We start from the raw sequence: 18,908 nt of genomic DNA on the forward strand, positions 1-18,908 counted from the left end.
GATTGAATTTTGTCACTAAATCCTGAACATCTTCTTTGGTAAACACTGTTGAGCTCGATTTGATATACAGGTTGGGGCGAGACACTGTACACCACTTCTCAATTCTCCTCATTTTTTTTTTTTTTTTTCTTCACTTGTTTACCCTTTCCTGACACTCAGTTATTACTAACCTCCTATATTTCAATTCCTTGGCTTTGACATGCCTAATTAAAGTGACTTTTGTTGCTCTATCTAGTCGTATCGCTTACCCCCGCAGAAGCTGTTGGTGATGGTGGGTCCTCTGTTCTGCCACAACTCTCCTAACTGCTCACTCCTCAATGTCCCACTTGGTCATAAACTAGTTTACAACTCTAACTCAAGAGTTAGTAAACTATCGCTCTATGATAATACACAGGAATTAGCCTACAAAAAACTAGGTGATAAAATAATTAGATGCATTCTGGCAAATGCAATTAAACAAGACTTCAATCAATGAACAGATAATGATATAGCTTTAAAGGCATTATACTAGATGAACAGTTCATGACCCACTAACTGGCACTCAAAAGACTATAGCAAAGTTGAATTAAACTATAACCAGTGCAACTAGAGTCTCTGGAACAACATCAGCTAATAATGGGGTCCATGTGTGCTATTGTGGTAGTGGAAAACCATATAATGAAATCAAATGAGGGGCTTAGTAAATTATTAATAAAAGGGTGGTGCGTAAATTATAAATATGATTTGGATACAGTGCAAGCAGCTGTATTACGGCAAATATAAATCGCCTAATAAAATAATTTAGACACTCGCTGACCTATACCACAACAATCAACTTTCCTGAATTCTTTAAGCTATGGTGTTTTTTTCTTGCCAAATAAATATCTCCCAATTAGATGCATTTTAAATAAATTATATTTATTTATGAAAGTTTATCTATATACAAAACCAATTTACTGGCTTTTTCATATTTCAAACACACAATCAACAAAAATAACATAATCAAAATGCAATTACTTTGGAAATTTCAAAGGCAAACACCGAAACTTATAGAACCTAAAAAAGTAATGAGCTGTAATACAAAAAATGGCAAAATAAAATACCCTAACACTCTTTGAAAAGGTTTATAGCCATAGGAAAGAGACTTTTCCTGACAGACTCCATGGCAGCATACGTTCGGGTAGGCCCCGCCTCCTCTCCTACCTCATAGGACCCCACTCCCATAAATCTTTGCTCCCTTTCAGCATCAGTGTTCTTTTTTCGTCCTCCTCATACATACCGTGTTATGTTCCTACTTTTCCAGTCCTATACTTTGAAGCAGAAGGGGTCGTGGAGCCTCCGATAAGCCCTGGCTATTAGCAGGGTATGGAGGGGGCAATGGAAGAAATCCCTTGCAGGAGCCTGGGGTCTGGCCGAGAGAGCCCTGCTGCCGCGGGTGGCCTGTATTTGCCCGAAGAAATGGACCGGTGGTGCGCCTCTAGGACCCTTCTCTGCTCTGGGCAGGGTGGTAAGCCCTGTTATGGGACATCTCTTTTACTTTATTTTGTATTGCAGTGCTTATTCCTTGTGTGAATCAGTGTCTTAGGATGTTACTTGGTTTGAGTGTGGGCTGGGTTTTACATTTGTTCCGGTCCGCTTCTGTTCCCTGCTTTCTGTGTCCGGCGACTCCCGGTCTCGCCGTGGCCGCGTCTGCGGCCGCCGCTTCCAGGTTGCGCGGCGCTTCTGCGCATGCGTGGTAGCCGCCGGGCACGGGATTCGGTGCGCATGCGCGGGGATGACGCGTGACGTCACTCGCGCATGCGCTGTAGCGTTCGCCGTGCCGCGAGGCGGCATATTTAAATCCTGTTGTCTGTCAGAGCTGGTGGGAAGGTCCGCACGTTGATACAGCCTCCCCCAGACTCTGACTGGCAGTTTACAGGTAAGGATCTTGATTTTTAAAGGGATTTTTGGCAGTTTTGCTTCTCTTGAGTAGTGGTACAGATTGTGTCCTTTTTTATATCTGGCTGTAGGAAGAGTTTTTGTTTCACCTTCTGTTGGTGTGATCATGGACGCTTCTCCGCCCCCTAGTGGCCAGCCCGCTCATACCAGGTATGTGCTGGGCATTTAAGGGGGGGGGGGGAAGGTCTCTGTGTTTGCTCTTATGTATTGCTATATATCTCTCTCTCCAGCTCTTCTAGGTCTGATCAGCAGCCTAGCGCACGCAGCGATGACAGACGTTCAAAGTCGCATCACCGGCACTCCTCATCTAGGTCCAGACGCAACTCCCCCCATAATAGGGGACGTGATGGCAAAACTTCTGGTTCAACACATCGTTCTGAGCGCCCGCACGGGAAGAAATGCTGGGGATGTGGTACCATAGTAACGGATGGTTCTTCTCTGTGTAAACCCTGTTATGCCCAAGCTACGGGTGAAAGGGAGAAGTCGGACCATCATATTGAGGAAGTGGTGCGTAGAGTCCTCAAAGACTCTCTAGCTGAGTTACAGAAGCCGAGTACTTCGGCAGGGCCATCCCGCTCTCCGGAAAGAGATCTTCTGGTTCAGGATCCTTTTGAGTCCTCCCAACCCAGTCATCCTTCTATCCTTCCGTCAGAGTCCGATTCTGATTCAGATGACTCCGGTTCAGGATTTGAGTTCAGCCTTGTCTCCCCTCTAGTAAAAGCGGTGAGAGAAGCCCTTGATTGGGAAGAACCAGCTGTCTCCTCCCCGAAACAACGAAAATATTTCAAGCAGCTATGCAAAGAGCGCTTGGACTTTCCATTCCTAGGGGAGCTGGGAGATATAATTACAGAAGAGTGGAGCAAAGTGGAAATGAAAAATTCCCTGACCACAAAAATGGCGAAGTTGTATCCATTTAAACAAGAAAAGGTGAAGTACCTGGAATCTTCCCCAAGTGTGGATGCAGCTGTGATGCGTCTGGTCAAGCATGTCACCCTTCCAATGGAGGATACAGCCTCTTTTAGGGATCCGTTGGATAGGAGGATCGACGCTGACCTTAAACGAGCATATCTTTCGGCTGGCATGGCCTGTAAGCCAGCTTTGGCTTTGGCTACAATTTCAAAAGCCATGGAAGTCTGGATTAATGCCCTCGAGGGCACCCTTGCAGGAGTTTCGGAAGAAGTGCTCCAGAGCTCCCCAATCCAGGAGCTGAAGATGGCTGCGGGTTTTCTGGGGGAGGCGTCTCTAGACACCATTCGCCTTTTGGCTCGAGTTATGCTGGCTTCAGTTACGGCTAAACGCGCCCTTTGGCTTAGGCCTTGGGTTGCTGATGCTGCTTCCAAACAGGCATGGTGCCGAATTCCCTTTGAGGGTTCTTCCCTCTTTGGGAACAAGTTGGATGCAGCCATATCTCGGGCCACGGGTGGAAATTCTGGGTTCCTCCCTCAGGATAAACGCCCAGGCGCTCAGAAGCGCTCTTTTCTGAGAAGACAAACTACCAATCGTGCCAGGGAAGCACGAAGCTACAGACCGGGCAAGTCCTACGGAAGAGGTTGGAAGTCAAGGCAATCCACCTTCCAGAAAGGCTCTAAAGGCTCTTCGTCTGGTGACCGGGAGGCCCCCAAATCCTTTTGAGGTTGGGCCCGTCCAGGCCTTCCCGGTAGGGGCCAGGTTGCTCCAATTTCGGGATGTCTGGGCGGCCTCGATCCAGGATCCCTGGGTGTTAAACATCGTGTCCCAGGGACATTCGTGGGCGTTCGACAACGTTCCCAAACCCAGGTTTGTCGCAACCTCACTTCCTCCTTCGGCAGAAAAAAAGAAGATTGTTCTCACTTATGTGGATTCCTTACTAGTTCAGCGTGCTGTTGTGCCAGTTCCCGAGGCAGAACGAGGTTTGGGAGTCTATTCACCTCTGTTTCTCGTCCAGAAGAAGAACGGCACCTGGCGTCCGGTAATAGACCTCACATATCTCAACAGGTCTATCCATCAAGAAAGGTTCAAAATGGAGTCCCTAGTCACCATACAACATTCGATTCTCCCAGGAGATTGGTTGGCATCGATCGACCTAAAAGACGCGTACTTCCACGTTCCTGTGGCAAAAGAGTACCATCAGTTCCTCCGATTTGCTGTGGGTCATGCTCACATGCAATTTACGTGTCTTCCCTTCGGGCTCTCAACTTCGCCTCGCACGTTCTCCAAGACCTTGCTGGCAGTTGTGGCTCTCATCAGGACCAGAGGCATCAGATTGCATCATTATCTGGACGATCTCCTCCTTCTGTCCCAGGACAGACATCAGTTACTCTTACATCTGGAGCAAGTGACATCTACGCTTCAGGAATTCGGTTGGATTCTGAATCTGGAAAAGAGCCATCTGGTGCCTACGCAGTCGCTGGTGTTTCTCGGGGCACTGTTCAACACGGTGAAGTGCACCATTTCCCTGCCAGAAGAGAAAATTCCTGTAGTCCAGAGCAGGGTGTCTCACGCTCTCGCTGCCTCTCGTCTCACTGCTCATCAGTGTCTAAAGGTAGTAGGGACGCTTGTAGCCACCTCGCCCATGGTGAAGTGGGCTATGTGGAAGCTGAGACCCTTCCAGAAGGGGTTTCTCCAACAATGGACGACGGAGAATTTGTCACAGGTTATTCACCTGACTCCATTCATGAAGGGATGCCTTCCCTGGTGGTTACGTCGTACAAATCTGACCAACTGCCACTCAATCGCTCCGATTTCCTGGATAACGATAACCTCCGATGCCAGCAGTACCGGTTGGGGAGCCCACTGTCTGACCGAAGTGGCACAAGGCAGATGGAACTTCCCAGGTCACGGAGTAGTGTCCAATGTTCTAGAACTACGAGCCGCCTTCAAAGCACTCCAGGCTTTTCACCATCTAACACAGGGGGCTTCAGTGCTGTTAAGGATGGACAACACCACGGCAGTGGCTTATGTCAAGAGGCAGGGAGGAACACGCAGTTTGTCTCTCCTCCAAGAAACAGAGCCGATCATGACATGGGCTCAGCATCATCTGGCCAATCTTTCAGCGGTCTTTGTTCCGGGAGTGTTGAATGTGGAGGCAGACTTCCTATCCCGTTTCCAACTAGACAACGAGTGGTCCCTCCATCAGGAGGTGTTCAACTGGGTGCTGTCCCTGGGGATTTCGCCAGAAGTGGATCTGTTTGCGAGTCCACGCAACAAGAAGCTTCGGAAGTACTACACGAGATTCAGAGATCCTCGAGCTTTCGGAGTGGATGCCCTCACGGACAGATGGAACTTCCAGTCTGCTTATGCATTTCCACCAGTACCAATAGTACTCCAATTCCTGAGGAGACTGAAGATGGAGGAAGTAGAGATCGTTGCAATAATCCCCTTCTGGCCCAACAGGCCATGGTTTCCCCTGCTGTCCCTTCTCAGCTTCAGGGATCCAATTCCTCTACCTCTCAGGTCGGACCTTCTATCTCAGGGTCCTACTCTGCACCCATGCCCTGCACGGCTGCACCTCAGGGCGTGGTTCTTGAGAGGGGGAGGTTGGAAGCTCTCGGATGTCCAGAAGAGGTGATCCCGACTCTCTTGAGTTCAAGAAGACCTAGCACAAACAGGGTATATGAAAGGATATGGGCCAGGTTCATGAGTCATCAGGCCCAGAGGTCAGGTCCAGTAGGTACACCTACTATTCAGCAGATTCTAAGTTTCTTGCAATCTGGTCTGGATTTGTCCCTCTCAGTTAGTTCTCTCCGGGTGCAAGTGTCCACCATTTCAGCCTTCACCGGAATTCAGTGGGCAAGTCATTATCTGATTCAGCAATTTTTTAAGGGCGCAGTCAGGCTTAGGCCTCAGAAGGCCAAGATTTCCAAAATGGGATCTTCCATTAGTTTTGGACTTTTTTTCGTCAAAGGACGTTGCTTCCATGTCTATCAAGGAGCTTACGTTGAAGACAGCATTTTTGGTGGCCATTACCTCCGCTAAGAGGGTCTCTGAGATACACAATTTGGGTCACAAAGAGCCTTTTCTGACCTTTTTTCAAGACAGGGTGGTCCTAATCCCTATGCTGGGGTCAAATCCAAAAGTGACCTCCGTCTTCCACGAAAATGCTGAGATAGTTCTTCCCATCTTCAGAACTGATGAGGAATCTTCAGTCCATCCTCTAGACGTGGGCAACACTCTAAGTCAATATTTGGAGGCCACATCCTCCTTTCGCCAATCGGATTTCCTTTTTGTTCTGCTCCATGGCAAAAAGAAAGGAATGCGTGCATCTTCTAGAGCTGTGGCTGCTTGGATTGTCCAGGCTATCCAATGGGCGTATAGAGCGAAGGGCTTGGCTCCTCCAGAGGCGATTACAGCTCACTCTACGAGAAGCGTCGCTACGTCTTGGGCAGCTTCCAAACACGTCGCGCCTGACGTGATCTGCAAAGCAGCATCCTGGTCATCTGTCAATACTTTCCTTTCCCATTATTGTATTGAACCTTTATCTTCTGTTAATTTTGGCGTACAAGTTTTGTCAGTTGACAGTGCCAATTAAAATTTTCTTTGTTCAGCATCTTCCCACCCGGGAGTGTATAGCGAGTTATTTCCCGAACGTATGCTGCCATGGAGTCTGTCAGGAAAACGGAAAATTGATATCAAATACTTACCGTAATTTTCCTTTCCTGATGGACTCCATGGCAGCAGGAGTCCCCTCCCAATTCCTGAGTAGGCTAGTTACAGAACACTGATGCTGAAAGGGAGCAAAGATTTATGGGAGTGGGGTCCTATTAAGTAGGAGAGGAGGCGGGGCCTACCCGAACGTATGCTGCCATGGAGTCCATCAGGAAAGGAAAATTACGGTAAGTATTTGATATCAATTTTCCGTTTTTTTATTTTTTTTTAAAAGGGCAAAACACTTACTATAATTAAACACATTCTAAAGACCATAGGTTTGCTCTATTCCACATGAACAAAAAACAACCTAGTTCTACTGATCCCAACAATCTAGTTTCAACACTGATTTGCACCCAATCTCACCATACAGAATACAATTTCAAAGATATATAGGAACATGTGGAAAAAGTTAGCAGATTTAATTCGCCATGCACAATAACTATAATAAAAACCCTAATAATAAAATATCCTTCAGATTTTAGAAGGAAGAAAAGTTAGAAGCGATACTTCGTCTCTCACCACCTCTACCCAAAAAAAATGTTTGTAGTATGCTTGGATAAGAATGGTGGCTAATCTCAGACAGCAAGAAGTCAGCCAGAACAGTCATGTCTTTCAGATGTATCAGTGGTCAGCCTGGTGTGATCAAGAAAAGAGTGGGTGTGTTTTTTTTTTTTTCTCCCATGCTCATCCTCTATCCTTATACTATTGGAGTCCATTGTCCATAAACCACACCTTATATTATCTTCTGATAATCAGTCAAATGTGAGGTCACCTCAATCATCGGAATGAGAATCCGACTGTTCTGTAAGGATCAGTTTTATTTGGAACTTTTAATTTATCTCTTGATAGAACTAATATAAGCCATATTGGAGGTGATATGATGGATGCCTTCATTCCTAATGTATCTGGCACAGTAGTGGTAATACCGGCAATATGCTGGTTATAGGAAAATAGGATCTTTGTAGTTATCCATCATGATGCAAATATCATTTATTCATTAATAAAACTTTTCTCCATTATCCTGATATTTATGTAAAATCTCAATCGCAGTCCATTTATCTGAATATATTAGATCCCTTGTAGTGTAGTATAATGTCCATAGGTGATTTGTGATATGATTAGGGATAGAACGATTATTGGCAAGGCCAATATATCGGGGGGGCCGACATGCACTTTCCCCGATATATGGGTATCGGCCCCAGAACTGGCTGATATTGACGATTTTTTTTTTTTTTGTGACATCATTCTGCCTTCTTAGGCCACCTCCCTCACCTTGGACAGCCTCGTCTGGAGTCGGGACTAGTCTCGCGGGAGTGTATCACAGCCATATACCCACCCACAGAAGCCGGGTGCCAGCCAGCCATAGGCACTGTACCAGCCAGCCACAGGCACTGTACCAGCCAGCCACCCACAGACAGGGTGCCAGCCACAGGCCCTGTACTAGCTAGCCGCCCACAGCCCCTGTGCCAGCCAGCCACCCACCACAGGGTGACGCCAGCCAGCCACCCACCAGCAAGCTAGCCATTAAGCATTAAACAAAAATTAACACGTTCAGTAGCAGATTTGTGTAAAAAAATTTGTCTTTTTCAAAACTTTAAATGTACAAAATATCGGCCGATACGTTGTGACCAAAATATCAGTATCGGCCCTGAAAAAAACCCATATCGGTCTATCCCTAGATATGATACAGTATTTTGTTTTCACATATGGATTAGAATGACAGGCGACTTAATACTTACTTAGATTCTTTTACATCTTTACTTATATCACCATGTTTGTACTAAAATATTTATACTTACGTTGTGAATCCTTTTGCAACATTGTCTTTTGATAATATAATGATTTGGTTTGATACCATATTAAAAGGAAATTGACCTTTTCATTTTCCTTCTGTATTAAACTGTCCAGGGATCAAACTCAATGTACAACAGTAAAATCAGTCTGTATATGCAGTAAACCATTCTTGGTATACTCACTGTGGAACCTAAGGGGTTAATCCTTTGCATTGTGTATAAAGGCTGTTTGATCATGTCTCTGATCCTCCTTTTTTTCACTGTCTCCAAAAAATAACCTGATATTTACAGAGCCAGGAGATGGGCTGCACATGCTCCGTTTGGTGTGTATTGCGAGAGATGTGTGTGTGTGTGCGTTTTTTTTTTTTTTTTTTTTTTTTGACACAGGGCCAATCAGCACTGTCCAGACAGAGGATCAGTGGGAGAATGAACTCCTTCTACAAAGTAACATTTTAAAACAATAAGGCCCCATGCACACGGGGCGTTTTTAACGCCGCTGTAAGTAGCGTCACACGTTTTCTTTTTGCAGCCTAAAAACGCCCCTCCATGTTATTCTATTGCCTCATGCACACACAGACGTTTTTGAGCTGTAAGTGGCCTAGGCGTTTTTAAGCTGCAACAAGAACCCACGACCTGCGCGTTCTGAGGACCAGCGTTAAAAACGTTAAGAGCGTTAAAAACGTCTGACGCTGCTAAAGGCTGAATAACGTTGCTATAACGTTGCTTAACGTGCGTTAAGCCACGTTATACGTTTTTTTTTCTTCCATTCAAAATCAATGGTTCCCTATGGGAGCCTATTGATTTGAATGGAAGTCGCACCACAAGTCGGATCCGACTTGCGGGACGACTTGCGCTGTGAGAATCTTAAGGGGGAACTTCACGCCAAAATGGGGAAAAAAACGGCGTGGGGTCCCCCCCCAGGTTCCAAACCAAGCCCTTCGGATCTGGTATGGAATTTGAGGGTAGCCCCAAAATCCTTACCAGACCCTTATCCGAGCATGCAGCCCGGCAGGCCAGGAAAGGGGAGGGGACGAGTGAGCGGCCCCACCCCCCCTGGACCACACCAGGCCACATACCCTCAACATGGGGGGGGGGTGTTGGTGCTTTGGGGCAGGGGGGGCTCTGCACCCCCCACCTCAAAGCACCTTGCCCCCATGTTGATGAGGACAAGGGCCTCATCCCCACAACCCTGGCCGGTGGTTGTGGGGGGTCTGCGGGCAGGGGGCTCATCGGAATCCGGAAGCCCCCTTTAACAAGGGGGCCCCCCCAGATCCCGGACCCCTTCCCTATGTGAATGGGTATGGGGTACACTGTACCCCTACCCATTCACCCCAAAAAAGACAGTGAATGTAAATAACGACAGGAGACGTTTTGGAAAGTTTATTAAAAATCCTCCTCTTTCTTTCTTTCTTTCTTTCTTTCTTTCTTTCTTTCTTTCTTTCTTTCTTTCTTTCTTTCTTTCTTCCTTTCTTTCTTCCTTTCTTTCTTTCTTCCCTTTTCTTTCTTTCTTTCTTCCCTTTCTTTCTTTCTTTCTTCCCTTTCTTTCTTTCTTTCTTTCTTTCTTTCTTTCTTTCTTTCTTTCTTTCTTTCTTTCTTTCTTTCTTTCTTTCTTTCTTTCTTTCTTTCTTTCTTTCTTTCTTTCTTTCTTTCTTTCTTTCTTTCTTTCTTTCTTTCTTTCTTTCTTTCTTTCTTTCTTTCTTTCTTTCTTTCTTCCTTTTCTTTCTTTCTTTCTTCCCTTTCTTTCTTTCTTTCTTCCCTTTCTTTCTTTCTTTTTCTTCCTTTCTTTCTTTCTTCTTCTTCCCTTTCTTTCTTTCTTTCTTTCTTTCTTTCTTTCTTTCTTTCTTTCTTTCTTTCTTTCTTTCTTTCTTTCTTTCTTTTTCTTTCTTTCTTTCTTTCTTTCTTCTCTTTCTTTCTTTCTTTCTTTCTTTCTTTCTTTCTTTCTTTCTTTCTTTCTTCCTTTCTTTCTTTCTTCTTTCTTTCTTTCTTTCTTTCTTTCTTTCTTTCTTTCTTCCCTTTCTTTCTTTCTTTCTTTCTTCCCTTTCTTTCTTTCTTTCTTTCTTTCTTTCTTCTTTCTTTCTTTCTTTCTTTCTTTCTTTCTTTCTTTCTTTCTTTCTTTTCTTCCCTTTCTTTCTTTCTTTCTTTCTTTCTTTCTTTTTCTTTCTTTCTTTCTTTCTTTCTTTCTTTCTTTCTTTCTTTCTTTCTTTCCTTTCTTTCCTTTCTTTCTTTCCCTTTCTTCCTTTCTTCCTTCTTTCTTCCCTCCGTCCCCTCCCCTTTCCTGGCCTGCCGGGCTGCATGCTCGGATAAGGGTCTGGTATGGATTTCGGGGGGGACCCCACGCCGTTTTTTTCCCATTTTGGCGTGGAGTTCCCCCTTAAGATTCTCGCGGTGCGACTTCCATTCAAATCAATAGGCTCCCATAGGGAACCATTGATTTTGAATGGAGGCAGAAAAAAACGCTGCTAAAAGCAACTTGCCAAAACGTGCAATAACGCCAATGGAAAAAGCTACTGAAAGCACGTTTTTACAGCTGCTTTTTCCGGCGTCAGAACTAACTTTGACGCACGTTTTTTCTAACGCCCTGTGTGCATGGGGCCTAAGGATATTCAATGAAACTTTGTGCAAACTACGAAAGTCATTTGTATGCGAAGAACACACACAAAGTTCTCAGGGAAGTGCGAAGGACATGGGCCTCACAATTCCCTTTTTAGGAATATACGCTTCAAGTGGCACTTGGTTATATTTTTGATGTGCATTTTGTCGTTGATGTGCATTTTGTTTTGTATGCTACGTTGACCTTCTGGTTAGGGGCTCTTTCACACGGGCGTTCCGTATGTCCGTTTTTCATCCCATCCGTTTGCGAATGAAAAACGGACATAATGTATCTCTATGTAAATACGGATGTCATCGGATGATCATCCTCTTGACATCCGTTTTTTTGTCAGTTCAGTTCAGTTCAGTTTTTTTGAACGGAGGAGAACCCTATTTTTTCTTCCTTTCAAAAAACGGAACTGAAGCAAAAACGGATGTCAGTGGTGTCATCCGCAGACATCCGTATTTACATAGACATGCATTATGTCAGTTTTTCATCCGCAAACGGATGGGATGAAAAACGGACATACGGACCGGATGACACAAGTGTCATCCGTGTCCGTTACAAAAAAAAAAAAAAGGACCTGATCGGGCAAAAAAAAAAGGAACGCCCGTGTGAAAGAGCCCTTAGTGTTGACTTGGTTCAGCGTTTCAAAAAATACTGAGTGTCTTTGTGGGAGCATCTCATATTTCCAACCCTAGCTGAGAAATCAATTGTCTTGGTGGGGGCTGACAACACCCTTTTTGGTTTCTCGTATGAAGCTGTAATCTTTCCTCAGTCTTGGGCCCTTCAAATACTTTATTTGCTGATATGGAAGTGAAAAGTCTCCCAACAGTATTCTTTCTGCTGCATGGTTACACAAGCTGGAAACCTTATTTGCAATTCTAAACTTGATCAACACCGATGTTTGGTGTTCAAAATCTATTCTGTGTATTCCAAGACGTTTTTTCTTATTTAGCCAATTTAAGTATCTTGGTTTAATTGGCTATTGTCCAATGACATTTCTTGTCTTTGGAAAGTGAGAGATTTTGCTCTGAATGTTCTATGGGTCACATTATTTATATATGACCTATATTTTTTTTTTTTTTTTTATAGATCAATGCCATGATTGCGCACACTATGCTTAAAATCCCAGCAGTGGGTGAGAGTATGTGTTCCTAGTGTATGGTATGCTGCTTTGGAAATGGCGGAAATTACTTGGTGCCCATAAGTTAACTGTGGCTGGCCTCTGGGGGGGGGGGGCTTTTCTTAGGTGGTGCACTGACCCTTTAAGAGTGGTAGTGATGTGTGTAGGGGAGCAGTTGGGTAAAATTTCTATGGTGTTGACTGTTTAGTTAGAGGTTAAGGGGTGTAGTTCAGCTCGCCATTCCTGGTAGGCGACTCATCTCAATGACCTGGCAGTCAATAGGTTCTAGGATTTGCAGGCCTCACGATCTGATTCTGACTAGCTCACCCAGGTTGTAGGCCCATATGGCAACAGGTCCCTCCAGCTTTGGATTCTGGTGTGGCTGAATACCTCTGACTCAGTCCCATGGTCCCTGGTATGGCACCGACTCCCAGTGTTGGGTCTGCACTGCTCCAGGTCCCCACACACACACACACATGAAAGGTACACAGCACTTCAGCCTCTCAATCTTCTGGGGTGTATTGCTGAAGACACCCCTGGTAACAGGTACTCACTCACTAGCTCAAACCTTATACTGTCCCCAGTATCTTTTGGAATGCCTGCAAAAGTTCTGTCTCCCTAACTGCACCTACTACATAGTTATGCAGCTAATGGATAATACAGTAACTCTTTAGACTGCTGTTATTTGGGCATAATCATCTTTGTCTGTATAATGGAAAGAAAAGCAGCATGAACCACCCCACCCCCCCCCCCCCCCCAAAGAACATATTATAATGTGATCTGGGGTCAAAACAAAACGTGGAATGTTTGGGCTCCTTAAGCTAAATAAAATACAAACACTTTAAAATAATAAGGTTAAACACTGTAATCTCTTATATAGTAGCTCAGCTTTTTTTTCCTTTGCTTTTGTAGCACACTAACATTTGTCCAATGATTACCACGGTGTTAAAAGATCTGTCCAATGATTACCACGGTGTTAAAAGATCCTGCCTGTTTTACGTACCCTAATGAGTTTAACCCCAAGAATTTTCTTGATGACCATGGGAAATTCAAAAAGAATGATGGCTTTATGCCTCTTGCTGCAGGTAAGTAAATCTATATCGCTGACTTAAATTTTTATATGAATGTGTTATTTTCAGTAGTCTATTCTATTCTCTATTTCATAGTTTTCCCCTTTGTTTTGCTGCTTCCAGTAGTGTACGTTTTTTTACAGTATGTTTAGAGCTTTTATCCAATTCTATAGCAGCCATGATAGCCATCAAGTGTTGCCAGGGTCAAAGAAATCTGCCCTTGGGGCCTTCAGGATCAACAGAGCAGGTGCCTGTAGCTTACAGTAAATGGCAATGAAACTGTAGCTTTAACCAATCTGATTTTAGGTTGGCAACACCGGGGCCATCTAGCAGGCATTCGATGCTGATTTTTTAAGATTACAGCAAAAAAATGCTGGATTAATTAAGGAAGAACATCACTGAAGGCCTAGGTGTGACATGCAAGACCCGTCACATACAGTATCTACTTTTCTCTATCGCTCATTGACAGACGTAGTCCTCGGTGATACAGCACCTTCGGGTTATGTTGCCTCCACAGGAGCAGGACTAGACAGGAAATTAAAATGCTCTGGCTACACCCTAGGGGCAGTCCCAGAGGGTATATCCTCTCTCTCTCTGCCTCAGCAAATCAGTTTTTTTCTGTCTAGTCAGGAGTAAGGACATGCTAGTCGCAGACGTTCCGTGGGAACTTCGTCTCAGGGAATGTCTGTGGTCTCAAAGACCAATTTACCATCGTGCTTTACAGTCGCTGGTTTTAATGGCCTGGCCATTGAGACCCAAGTACTGAAGGACAGAGGTTTGTCAGCTTCAGTCATTCCTACCCTTATTAAAGCAAGGAAAGCGACTTCCAGCAAGGTCTATTATCACACATGGAAGACTTATATTGCGTGGTGCGAATCTTTAGGATTTCCTCCACGTACCTATTCGGTGACTCGAATATTGGCTTTTTTGCAAAAAGGGGTTGAGCAGAAACTAGCCTTGAGCACCATCAAGGGTCAAGTTTCAGCATTAGCAATCTTCTTTCAGAAACCTTTAGCTACCAGGTCCTTGGTGCGGAATTTCATCCAGGGGGTGCGGCACCTGGCTCCACCAGTCCGCGCGCCCTTACCGCCCTGGGATCTTAATTTAGTTTTGTCGGTTCTACAGAAACCTCCCTTTGAAAACATCAGGGAGATTCCCTTGCTTACTTTATCCCAGAAGGTGGCCTTCTTGGTGGCTATCACTTCTGCTCGCAGGGTGTCAGAACTGGCTGCATTATCATGCCAGTCCCCATACCTAGTGATTCATAGGAATAAGGTAGTACTTCATCCTAAGCCATCCTTTCTTCCTAAGGTGGTTTCAGATTTTCATCTGAATGAAGATATTGTACTACCTTCCTTGTGTCCTCAGCCCAATCATCATCGGGAACATGCGTTGCATTCCTTGGATGTGGTTCGGGCAATCAGAGTATACCTGAAAGCTACGGAATCATTCCGTAAGACGGATTCACTTTTTGTGATCACGGATGGCCCCAGAAAGGGTTTGCCTGCATCTGCCGCGACCATTGCCAGATGGATCAGACAGACGGGGGTACAGGCTTATTCTATTAAGGGTCAGAGCCCTCCGTTCCCTGTTAGGGCGCACTCCACTTGAGCGCTCAGTACTTCCTGGGCCTTTCGCCATCAGGCGTCAGTGGTCCAGGTATGTAAGGCGGCCACCTGGTCGTCGGTACATACCTTTACAAAATTCTATAAAATTGATGTGATGGCATCGGCGGATGCCTCATTTGGCCGCAAGGTTTTGCAGGCCGCAATTTGAGGAGACCGGTGGTCTACCTCGAGGGTTTTTTTCTGTTTGAAAAATTTCTTTTTGTTGAGTCTCATCCTTAAGGATGAGCATTGTAAACTTCTAGTTGGCACCGGTTGGGCCTTCTAGATTGGGATTTGATTTCCATTTTCCCTCCCCTCATTTGTGATACTGCTCTGGGACGTCCCGAAGGTGCTGTATCACCGAGGACTACGTCTGTCAATGAGCGATAGAGAAAAATGGATTTTTGTAAAATCTTACCGTAAAATCCTTTTCTCTTAGCTCATTGACAGACGTAGTCCCCGCCCCTCTGTTTTTGAGTTGGGTTGGGTTAAAATCTCTAAAGACTGCTTTTGTGACATAACTGATTTGCTGAGGCAGAGAGAGAGAGGATATACCCTCTGGGACTGCCCCTAGGGTGTAGCCAGAGCATTTTAATTTCCTGTCTAGTCCTGCTCCTGTGGAGGCAACATAACCCGAAGGTGCTGTATCACCGAGGACTACGTCTGTCAATGAGCTAAGAGAAAAGGATTTTACGGTAAGATTTTACAAAAATCCATTTTTTCCACCCCTGTAAAATCGGCTTAATTGAAATTGAGGAACTAGTCTGCAAATGTTGTACATATTGGAACTCATTACAATATCAGTGGAATTTTACTAGATGCCTGCTATCCTTTTGCAACTGCACATATACAAAAAACATTTATTTTTAGAGTTTATCAAATGACTGATACTATATAAAATATTAATCTAAACGTGCTCAACCAGCAACTCTTCCTTTGTCCAGGCATTGAGGTTACATGCTTCCCTATACTGAAACAACTGTGTATTTGGTAGCAGCTACAATGGGGGAAAAAAAAAAAACATTTGAGGGGATTGCTGGAAATGGTGAGGTTGGGTGGTTGGTGACAACACATGGATACTGAGGACACTATGGGGGAGATTTACTACAACTGTAGCACTCAGAATATAGTGCAACTGTGCATGGTAGCCAATCTGCTTCTATCTTCAGCTTGTTCAATTAAAGCTTTGACCATAAAAACTGGAAGCTGATTGGTATTGTATGCAGAGCTGAACAAGATTTTGCACTCCCCTAAAACGATAAAGGATCATTTGTGTTTTAAAGTGGAACTTAAAGTGGTTGTAAAGTCAGAAGGTTTTTTATCTTAATGCATAAAAAGCCTTCTGCATGCATCAGCCTCCCTAACACTTACCTGAGCCCATCTATCCAGCGATGCTGGAGGACTGTCTCCCTTGTCTCCTCCTCCCATGCACCTCTTCTGGACTTCTCCAGAGCATTTCCGCCTTTCCCATCCTCTGAAACTCCCTACCCCATCCTGTCAGGCTATCTTCTACTCTGTGTGTACTTTTAGGCAATCCCTGAAAATCATCTCTGCAGGGAAGCCTATCCTGCCTTGAGTTAATAACCAAATCTTCTATTTCTCCCATCAGTTCATCCCTCACAGTTGTTACCTTCTGTTCCACCCACCCCTCCCTATTAGATTGTAAGCGCTCAGGAGCAGGACCCTCCTAACCCTCTTGTATTGAATTGTTTGTGCAGCACTTTACAATATAAAGAGATATTATAGCAACAAACTGTTGTGCGTAATTCCTTTAAGGAGGGATGCCTTTAAACATGCACGTGAAATGTCCTACATGTAGGATGTATGTCTGCAAGAGTGACATTTACAAAGAAAAATTGTCGCTAAATGACAGTCCCAGGTCTGTTTCAGTTAGTAAACAAGGTGGTCAGGGACCCTGGGTGACGTAACTGACCAAATATGGTCATGGCCATTTGTGGCCAATGTCAGCCAGCACCGCCTGCCAGTTTGTTCATTTTCAGCTGCTGGTCAGGGAGCTATCATTTACGGTGTGAAATTCAATTATACCTTTTTGCCTTGGGTGCATTGCTGAGCTGCACTGCGTGTGTATTTGTGCCCACACGGGAGTTTTTACAGCACACAGCTAGCTAAGGAGGCAAAAAGAGAGAAGGAGCAGACATTGCTGGCGGAGGACTCCAGAAGAGGAGGTAACGGGAATATCCTTGCACAGAGCAAAGGAAGTATAACTATCATAGAATGTAGTGTTTGTCAATTACAGTATGTTGGATGCACCATTCAGATATTCTTACCCTTAAATTCCGAACATTTCAATGATGCATCAAACAACAATGCCAAAAATATTTCTAGTGTGTCTAAACATTTCAGAGAAATCCATGGAGGTAACCTTAGTTCTTTTTCCATTTTTGGTTTAGAACAGGTTGGAAGACCAGTTAGAGGAGGTAATATACACCGCACTTTACTACAGTGTGAGGTGTGGTGGATACACAAGCTCAATACAAGAGAACCTAGTGGTATGAACAATAGGATGGACATAAACCTTTTCTTGAAATTGTGAAGTTTATTATGGGTTAATGTTTGTTTTCCTATTGGACACCTTCTTTGATTTTTGACGACTCGAACACACCACCTCTTCCCTGTATGTATTGATGTTAATTGCAATTAAGTATGCACTGGCCCTAGTTTTAGGAGCAGTTTTCACATTATATAAGTTTATTGTATATGCTATGATGAAGGCATAAAGCCGAAACACGTCAGCATTTGTCATGTTGTCACCACTATCCATGCTGGAATAAAGAATTTTACTTGGAAGAAGCCTTTTTTTGTGTCGGCTTTATTCATATAACAAAGAAGTATAACCACCTTTACCTTTTTTTACTATTACTTTTGAAAGTATTAAAATTGCTTTTTGAGCTGTTGCACTATACCTATATCTTAATAAAAAAACAGAAGCACTGACCAGACAGGCTGATTATATCATATGCATTTCCAGCTTTAATTTTTTCTTTTGACTAGGGTATCCCTTAAATAATATCAACTGTCTTTACTCCGCCACAGGAAAGAGGAACTGTATGGGAGAAGCTCTGGCCCGAATGGAGATTTTCCTGCTAGTAGTTACAATCTTACAGAATTTTATACTGAAGCCTGAACTTCCCATGGATGATCTGGATCTAAGTCCTGATGTATCTGGATTTGGGAATCTACCAAAGCCATACAAGATGGCCTTCATTCCTCGCTAGTGTTTATCTTTCTCTACCATGTCCTGAACATGAAGACCTTCCATCTGATGCATATAAAAGCAGATGAAATTGCAGAATTTGACTTTGTCCTCAGTGCTTTTACTATGTCTGGACTGATCAAAGGGGAATGCTGAACATGAACATGTGTGGGTTGTTTTTTTTTTTTTTTTTGTACACACAACTGTGGAGTTTAGGATTATAATGAGCGGGTCTTCATCCTAGTAACTATTTTTAAAATCTTAAAAAAAAAAGAAAAAAACAATTTACAAAATACAACATTAATTTTTCTAGCTTTCTCTAATGTTTTGACTTGTGCAAAAGTGTATTTTGTAGCTAAAGACAATGTTCACAAATATATGTACATTAAAATCTAACTTTCTGTATTAAATCTTCATCTTATTATTTATTTATTTTTGCACAAGAACCGGTGCAGAATAGTAAAAATCAGAGCACCCCTAACCTTCAGAACCCATTAAAAAGAAAATCACCAAAAAAATCTTGCCTTCCATTTTGATTCCAATGCATTTAGTAAAAAATGCATTCCAATCAATAAAAATACATACTGTATATCAGTGATCAAAACCATACATGTATCCTAGTGCCACAAACTAATTTAGTGGCCAATAAAACAAATGGTGAAACATCATGTGTATAACCTCTCTGTGGATAGGATTTAAAACTTGAGCTTGTGTACAGAAAGAAGGGGTCAAATGTCTAATGCATGTCTGGAGCATGTAAGGTGCAAGTGTCTGTACATTACATAAACCTGATTACAAGGATGAGGTGTATGTAATGTACTCCACAGCACCTCAAGTAATAAAAGTATATATCCACACAGCTTTCAAAGTTTCTTTTAAAACATTAGAATAGTTAGAGGTTTCTTCTCAGTGTCATCTCCTCTTCTACACACATTTCTCGACTAACACTTTAACCACTTGCCTAC

The 18,908-nt window shown here is 43.7% G+C and overlaps 1 protein-coding gene across 2 annotated transcripts in view; it reads left to right on the forward strand.

The window, feature by feature from the left end:
* LOC309560723 (cytochrome P450 2G1-like) overlaps window positions 1-18,025 on the forward strand; it is a gene marked incomplete at its 3' end in the record, with an annotated part of 214,089 nt that extends 196,064 nt beyond the window's left edge. The window contains exon 9 of one of the 2 annotated variants that reach the window (XM_082264354.1): window positions 17,784-18,025. In XM_082264354.1, the coding sequence (XP_082120480.1) occupies window positions 17,784-17,965 (182 nt within the window). The remainder of the gene's footprint in view (window positions 1-17,783) is intronic. The other variant, XM_082264355.1, reaches the window with a different exon arrangement.
* Between the last annotated feature and the right edge of the window lie 883 nt (window positions 18,026-18,908).

Source organism: Pelophylax lessonae, assembly GCF_965119305.1.
Source record: "Pelophylax lessonae genome assembly, chromosome: 7".
Taxonomy (NCBI): Eukaryota; Metazoa; Chordata; class Amphibia; order Anura; family Ranidae; genus Pelophylax; species Pelophylax lessonae.